The sequence below is a fragment of the Leptonotus elevatus genome, chromosome 6 (genome assembly GCF_054856555.1).
Source record: "Leptonotus elevatus isolate MCC_2025b chromosome 6, RoL_Lele_1.0, whole genome shotgun sequence".
Lineage (NCBI taxonomy): Eukaryota > Metazoa > Chordata > Actinopteri > Syngnathiformes > Syngnathidae > Leptonotus > Leptonotus elevatus.
In genome coordinates, this window is record NC_141244.1 from 21,138,372 (window position 1) to 21,146,726 (window position 8,355).

General features: G+C 42.3%; 1 protein-coding gene across 2 annotated transcripts; it reads right to left on the reverse strand.

The window, feature by feature from the left end:
• Positions 1-419: 419 nt before the first annotated feature.
• LOC147172699 (uncharacterized) lies at positions 420-7,814 on the reverse strand. Of its 2 annotated transcripts, none has more exons than XM_086078991.1 (6): positions 7,783-7,814; positions 4,447-4,616; positions 4,212-4,350; positions 3,760-3,867; positions 1,920-2,367; positions 420-1,842 (listed from the first exon to the last, which is right to left on the reverse strand). In XM_086078991.1, exons 2-6 carry the CDS (start codon positions 4,593-4,595, stop codon positions 1,481-1,483), a joined length of 1,206 nt encoding a protein of 401 aa, XP_085935117.1. In that variant the 5' UTR covers positions 4,596-4,616; positions 7,783-7,814; the 3' UTR covers positions 420-1,480. The 2 variants fall into 2 exon arrangements, with proteins under 2 accessions (XP_085935117.1, XP_085935115.1); XM_086078989.1 differs by lacking the exon at positions 7,783-7,814 and adding an exon at positions 6,067-6,103.
• Positions 7,815-8,355: the final 541 nt, after the last annotated feature.

Sequence of the window (8,355 nt, forward strand, 5' to 3'; positions counted from 1 at the left end):
ACCAAAAGCAAACTAGCGTTAGTGGATAGCTTGCAACTCTTGCATGGAAAGCACCATGAATGATGACCCGGTGAGACATTTAGCCCCGCAAACGGAGAGGCTTTAAATATTGCTGCTGCACAAACATTTAGGGATGTTAAGACGCTAGATGAAGTAGCATCCTTTGTTTATTTACTTTTTAATTCCAAGCAATTTGTTAAAGCTCTCATTCACTGGGCCCTGCTGCTAATTGGAGAAAAAAAAATACTATTGCCCCCAAAAAGATTTATAATTGCACGTCGATCACACAAGTTGGTGGCAAAGCACTTTTTCTTTATCTAAAAGAATCACCTCAAATGCAGCATAATTCCTAGGCATCAAGATGTCAGAAGATTCAGAAGAACAATAAAATACTTTTATTGCTTTGGACTAAGCACAAGAACAGTGAATAGTTTTTTTTATTATTGAATAATGACAAACAGCCAACGTGGGGCATCACTGTAGTTAACATTTCCTAAAGTTGACAATTTTGACAAATTTAGCCTTTTTGACCCAACTAAACGCACGTCATCGGTATAATGAATGGATCAAACACCTGTTGTGAATTCTGCCATTCAGCTCTTCGTTAGAGAATGTCAATGTGTGCAAAAATTAATGAAACTTTCAACAGTTGGACAAGCATACAGCACTCAGACATATTATCTCTGTTTTGTGGGAATAACAACTGTTACTGAGTTAAGTTGGGGCCTTTCTCGGCCTCTTATTCTTTGCTGAAACACTTCCAGTAAAGTGCTACCTGAAATGTGGCATAACCTGATGTTGGTGCGTCATTCAAAATTCAGACACGACTACAATCCAGTAAACCCTCTTGTCAATTGTGGGTGTAATTCAACTGGCGACCACTAGAGGGCAGCATACTACTTAATTTGAAACTACATTTGAAAGAATAGGAACAAAAACTAAGTATTTCAGCATACTGTAGCCTAGTTATTTGTTGAAAAATATTGAACGTAATCAAAGTTTTTACGCCTACAGAAAATGACGGCAGGAGGATGATTTTATAATGAAAATGTTTGGGCGTTATTGATGTATATCACGAGGTAACTGTTTTGAAGGATTTGATTTGTTTACTGTAGACACATCGAGGGTTCTACACTTCACAATATTTTTGTGTTATTCATTGCTCTTGGCATTCTTTCAAAAATATACGTGTGAAAATGTGTTGTAGTATTTTAAATTTAAGACCTTAAAAATATGCTGTACTATTCTAGGAAGTTTTACAATATTTTATGTAGCTAATTCTACTTATCGTGGGGGTGTGATGGAGGGGTGGGGGCAATAACTGTATACTGTAAAATCCAATGAAACCCGATCACTCCAAAATTCGCAAACTCGCCAGGGTGCGAACACTGAACAGTGATATCGTGGGGATGTACTGCATCTCTAACTTTCAGTTCGTTAAACCCGCCTCCAGTTCTTTTCCTGCCATGACATATTCTGACTATTTGTTGTTGTAGGTGACATCTTTGTATTTAATTAACTTGCCGTCGCGCATGACTACCTCCTTCTCCGCCCACGTTTCCACCTCGCCGTTCTTCTCCTCGAAGCGCCGCACTATCACCCGACCGGTGGCGGGCAGCTTGCACGGCAGGTCGCGGACGGCCTCCTGGAACAAGCCCATCTTCATCATGTCCTTGGTCAGGTTCAGAGCGCCGCCGCGACCTGCCGCGGGGACCAGCGGTTGGTTCCTCTTGGGGGAGAGCGAGCGGGGTTGTCTGGGGTTGTGATAGACGAGTTTAATGTCCGGTCGAGGGGTGTGCTCCCACCGCAGCGGGGATCCTTGCATGTTGATCGGAGAGTGCGCTAAAAAAAAAAGATAAGTGAAACGACTGTCATTCAACGGTAATTTCTAATTGAATTTCTATTGACTCTTTATCTACCTTGCCGCTCTTTGTTGAACGGCGACGCTCCTCTCCGACCCGGTGATGCCGACCGGTTCCTGACCTGCGTCGGCGGCAGAGTGAGGTGTCCCACACCTCCGGCCGCTCTCCTCATGTCGCCGATGACGCCCACTATGGATGCCCTGAGGGCGGGGTTGCTCTCCACCATCCTGCACACGGCCTGGCAGTAGGGCTGGTCGCGCATCACGTCCCGTATCTTGGCGGGACACACGCTAGGGGTGTGCAGCCGGATACGGGCACAAAGCTCAGCGATGATTTTGCCCATGGCCCACACGTCCGAGCGCTGGTCCCGCTGGCTGAGGCGCCGCAGCACCTCGGGGGCCGAGTAGGCCTCGTTGCCCATGTCCATGGCTGAGTTGAGGCCGCGCTGGAAGAACTTGGCCAGGCCCAGGTCGATGATCACGGCTCGGTTGGTGTTGTGTTCCACCTAGCGGTGGACAAATGTTAGGTGGTGCGGGTTCGAGGGCGGTGATTTTCAAATTGTGGTATGCAAAAGAATCACTGCCTAGTACATTTGGATTTAATCATTTACTCATTCACTCCCATGCATTTTCACTGAAGCAGCCCCCTTTGCTCTCGGCTGTTTTACTGGATTTACTGGAAGGCCCACAGAATATTATGTTCTATTGCTAGAAAACATGGAACCTACCAAAAGAAAATAGTCTCCTTTCATCAGTATGTATCAAAAAGTATATTTCTATCGGTTTCCGTTTTGCAGCAATTAGCATTAGAATATAGCTAAGTTTCATCATTATTCACCAATATGTTTGAAACAGTGGGAGAAAGAGCTTTTTGCAACATGGCCCTGGTTGATCTCTTATACTCTGCTGCCACCTGTTGGCCGTTTTTGTAATAACTACCATTGCTTTGAGCGTTTGCTTCTGTTCAGAGGCTGCATCAAAGCCTTCTGCATGCTCTAGCATAAACAAATATATAAACTTATAAATATGTTTTTGAACTGGTTGTTTTGACAAATTTAGCTACAATATTTATGGGTAATGCATTTTTATTGAATCATTTTAGTTTTTTTGAGTAGTTTTTGTGGTGTTCTTTAATATTAAAATGTTCACAAACCACTGTTCTCTAATATTGATGAACTATTTTTTACTAACTTAATGAGAAAAATGTGCAGATAAATCAACACAAGTGTGCTATTATTTATTTTGGTCCAAACCCTCAAATCAAACTTTATTTAAATAGCACCTGCCATACATTAAAATGCAACTCAAGGTGCTGAACACTTAAGACATCCATAAAAATATATTGATCTTGATTATACCCACAAACACACGCACACCACCACATGGCGGGGCACAGAAAAACCCTGTGGGGATGACTACCAACCACCACAGGGAGCAATGTCATCCCAGAGATCCCCGGCCCAGATTGGCCACGGCTCGCCCCACACAGTGAAGCGCGCCACAGTCCCCCAGGGCAAAGGGGCCCCCGGGACGACTGCCCGCCCGCAGGATAAAAGGTCTTACTATATCCTGAGAAGAAACATTTTAATATGCAAATGAGCTAGTCGAGTCTGATGAATACCTGCAGCCTATCAGCCACAACATTTTGCATGGGGAGTCATTTCCAGCTATTACACCACTCATGGCTCTAAGACCTTTGAAAAAGCTTTCGGGAAAATTACAATCACAATTGTTTGTTTTTTGCATGACATTTTTAAGCCTCTTAGACTTTGATGGGCGACACGTGACTATTGACTATGTTTGTGGTTTTGGCGTGACTTACATCAGTATAAAAGAGAAGCTCAGAGAAGTAGTATTCGGGGGGGTGGGGGGGGGGGGTTCTTTACACGTGTACCCACCATGATGTTTTCAGGCTTGAGGTCTTGATGGACAATGTCTCTAGAGTGGAGGTGCAGAAGTCCCTCACACATGCCCACGATGATTTTGCCTCGATTTGTTGGAGTCAGCTTTAAAAGAAAAAAAAAGAAAAAAAAGAGAAAAAAAAAGAAAAAAAGGAATCATGAAAGAGTTTAAAGCAGGAGTCAAGTGCAAAACCTGCTTTTCCTCCCTCAGGCCTGAATGAATATACATGTGTGGAATTAGCATGGCGTGATCAAAAACAAAACTTGAGAGGACTGTTGATTAGTTTAGGGTGGGTAATATATGGTCCGAGGGCTACATATAGCCCGCTATGTTCTTTAATCCGGTCCACTCAACATTTACATTAATTTACATCCATAATGCATAAATCAAATAAATACATAATAAATGTACATCCTGTAATATTATGTCGAATTGTTAACGTGCTGACCTGTATTTTGGACTTTGCCGACTTAAAGATGGTGGTTTCCAGGTCCTCCCCGAAGATGAACTCCAGCGGAATGATCCACTTGCCGTCTTTCAGGTTGATGTTGCCCAGCAGCTTGACGATGTTCGGGTGTTCGGATTTTCTGCAAATAAACGATGACATGATTATCATTTCGGTGTTTTGCTGTGGCGTGAAATTCCTCCACGGTCTTGACAGAATTGTTGAAATTGCTGCTCACTTGTACACTTCGCTTTCCCTCTCCAGGTCCTTCCTGCTGATGAGGTGCTGGGGAACCTTCTTGATGGCCGCCCAGGTGTCATTGTACTTCTCCCGGTACACTTTGCCAAAGCAGCCTTCTGCCAGAGTCCCGGTGGAATACGCCATCATCCGGGCTACCTTTTGTCAGCGCTGTGGAACGAACGCCAGTATTTACAGCACACCCAGTTTCACATCATTAACCGGTACACCTGCGTGACCTTGTGAGATCCAAAAACTAAGGGATATGAAGCGGAACTTTAACCAGCGATTTGCAAAGTTTACTTCATGGACAAACATGGTGAATGTAGAGGAGCGCTGGTAATTATTTGTATACAATAAATGCACAGTAGCAGTGGATCTAATATTGAGCCTTGAGGCACACCATTTGAATGCTACAGATTTGAAGTTCTCTAGCATTGGCTGACTTCCTATTTAATTTCTGGCATGGGTCTTGTTAGATTGGCGAAATTTCGTGTTGATCGGTGAAAAAGTTGCGGTTGATTTTTAAAAATCTTTCCAAGAATGCTCCAAATGACCTTCAATATACTTCACCCCCGAGAGGTGGCGTTTAAAAAAATAAAATAAAAAAGCTACCGGAACTGAATTTGGCATGTCCCTAGGACACCTGCTTCTGATTGGGGTTTATTTTGACAAATGTATGAAATACTGAGTGTATGCAGGGGAAAAACCGAAAGCATCCTTCAATACCAAGAATGGTATCGATATCTGGATCAAGTACCATACTTTCATTTTTTTACCATTTTTCCTCTCTGAATTTATTTCTTTCAACTCAAAATCATACAATAAAAACACGCTTCTTAGTAATTGCCAGTCAGTTCATCTTGTTATAAAACCAACGTACAAATACACTTTTTAACGTACTTTAAAAAATATATATTTAAAAACCATTTTGGGATATAACATTGTCATATTTTGATTCTTTTTCTTTTTGAAATTGTTTCAAATACCAGGGTGGTTCAGTTCTGTATGTAAAATATGTCAAATGCTTTACTTTTTTCATTCATAATTCACGCAGTTTACTCTAATGAACCAAATATTTAATGAAGTAAATTGAAAAAGTTGAATGTTTTGCTATGTTTCTTATTTTAACATAACAAAACCAATTCTTCGATCGGGCAAATGAATATAAGTTCAAACGTGAATAAATGCACCTCTTTGCTACCGTAAAACCGCATTTTATTCCCCGTCGTGCGACTAATGAAGCTTGATTCGAAAGGCGGGAATTGTCACATCTGTCAACGTGCATCTCCTCCTCAACACCAAAAGACGAACAGCGCGTGATGAAATCGGCACAAAATAAGCATTCCTGCTCGGGGAGCGTCGCTGTCATCGACGAACACGGCCCACATTTCCCCCCAGGAACATACAAACATCGACCATGTACTTGACTGCAAGTCATTGGACTTAAAGCTGAACACACGTTAACGGCAAGCCGATCTCTGGTCAAATTACAATGAAAACCTGACAAACTGGAAAAAAAAACACCAGAGATAACAAAAGGATGCAAATAATGAGCACATATCATTTATCAAGTCAAGATTTTCCTGCCGTATAGCAAATATAGATTCGGTCTTCTTACTGTTGATGCAGAGTAGAGGCGTCAGGTTTGAACACGTATTGGCATAGTTAGCTTTTTTATCATACCTGCCTGGGTTCGTACCACGCCTCCCTCGAAGCGGGCGGGCCTGGCCCGGCCTAACTGGCTTTCTGCCGACCGTATAAAAGTCTACTCGAGACAAATGAATCAAACACGACCAAAAAAAAAAACAGGGGCTGCGTGCCATTAAAGCGCTTAGCTCATTTGAACCCTCTTGCTAACCAAACCAGCAGCACCTACAGAAACACCTTAATCACATTGAAAATGGCTCAATGAGTCAAGTATCCCTTTAAATGACAAATTACTAAGTGTATACAAGACAGTTTTAACAAATATGACAAAAAGTTGATCTAACTCCCCCTTTAAGTTGAACCCGTGGGCGTTATTTTGTTTTGATTAAAATCTTGTAATTTTTGCCAAAATCAGGCATTTCCTTTGAAGTGTGATAACTTAGTCATTTATGAATATTTTTTTCACTTTCAACCGCTCAAAAATGTTCACTGGCATCAGACCTATCTATACATATATAGTTATATATAAAAATGAAGTGGATGAGAAGTGTTGCGAGAATGGATGTTTTTTTTTACAATGTCTTCAACTGTGTGTTTGGTGATATTTATGAGAAAAATGGAAAAAAGGCTTGTGTTGGAGGAGCGGCGGCTCTTGAGTTGACTGTTAAAAAAAAAAAAAAAAGAAGAAAAAAAGGGAGGGCTGAACTGGCGGGTTGTCTCCAAATGTGAAAATGAAAGCAAAAGCAAGAATGATGGCGCTAATAATGAGGGGGTGGGAAACAGGTTGTGCATGGTTCAGTTACAGAATCAAGTAGTGTCATGTCCAGAATGTTTCAGGTGCCCACCCGAAACCAGAGGAATCTTGCAAAGGTCCAGCTTTTCCTCATCGGCCAGTGGCTCGTTCCCAAATCTTGCAGGACACCCCGCTGATAATTCTGCTATTCTTTACAAACCTTTCTCTCCCACTGATGTGAGTGTGTGTTGATGCAAAACCTTCCTCCTATGCTATCTGGTGGTACCAATTGGCTTCAAGCAGTGCAGAGAGCTGTTGCGGGACAAATGTTAATAGCAGGTGATATCCGTTTACACAATTATGTCCGCTTTTATAGTTGAATATTTTAATGCAATTTTTTTTTTCTTCTCTTATTTATTTTTTTGTCTCCCTGATAATTAAGCGAGTAAATTACTTAACCTTGTCGTCTTAGACCTTTGTTTCCCTTCCCTGAGTGTGTCATTCCACATCTAATATTCGCTTCCAAAAGCAGATGAGGAGGCCGCGGCTTTTGTTGATCTGGCGCTCACTGATTACGCTCTGAAAACAGGACACGCCCCTACGGCCTCCACTTTGCATTCGCAAGTGTTCCGAGCAGCCATTTTGAAGGGCATTCCCAAGTCTGTGGCACAGGCCATGGAGGGATCTTCCCAGGTGCTAAGGTTGACCGGTGGTTGTCACATCTTAAACATCATTGAAGGAGACCGATCTCCAGTCTGTATTCAGAAAATCAACATTCTCTCTACCCGAACAACAACGAACATGCGGAAGACAAAGATGGCCTTCTAACAGAGACCATAATAGTTTTAAATTTTTTGAGAGACACTCATTAATTTATTTGCCCTGATCGCCGTCATTTTCATCATCCTCTGCCTCCTCGTCCTGTTAATCCCCCCCTGCCCCCCTCGCTCTCACCTCCGCGATCATCTGCGTCCACTTCCCACACCTCGTCATGCTCATCTCCGGTATTCATCGTCATCATCCTCTTCCTTCTCTGGCCAAGTCCAAGAGTAGACTCTTCAACCTCTTCCGAGATCTCCGAACTTGCGAATTCTTCTTCGGAATTAGTACTTTCTAAAACCAGCCGAATCGCGTCCTCCAATGCCATCTTTCTAGCCATTGCTACCAGTTGTGGTGAAATAAATGCAAAGTAGGGATAATCGCGAGAACAACGACCTCAAAAATGCCCAGAACCAATAAGAGTAAAGAAGTTCCAACACCCAACCAGTAAGAGTTGAAATTCAAACAATAACAATAAACAAGTGATTTTATTTTTTGCATTTGTGGGCAGTACCTTTGTGCACACCTGCTAATATGCATGCCCAAATAGACTGAAAGTGAGCTCACACACATCAACACCAAACTTTTTTTGTAATGCCAACCGTTTTTATCACATTCATTTTGACCAATCTGCAGCAGGCTTTGCACAAGCAAATTCATTTATTAGCCTATGGCGCCACCTAGTGGATTTTGGGTGTTAACACTCAA

Coding starts and splice junctions, on each gene's coding strand:
- LOC147172699 (XM_086078991.1), bottom strand. CDS start 4,595: ATGATGGCGTATTCCACCGGGACTCTGGCAGAAGGCTGCTTTGGCAAA. Junction 3,868..4,211: donor CGGCAAAGTCCAAAATACAG/GTCAGCACGTTA, acceptor TTTCTTTTAAAG/CTGACTCCAACAAATCGAGG. Junction 1,843..1,919: donor GTTCAACAAAGAGCGGCAAG/GTAGATAAAGAG, acceptor TTTTTTTTTTAG/CGCACTCTCCGATCAACATG.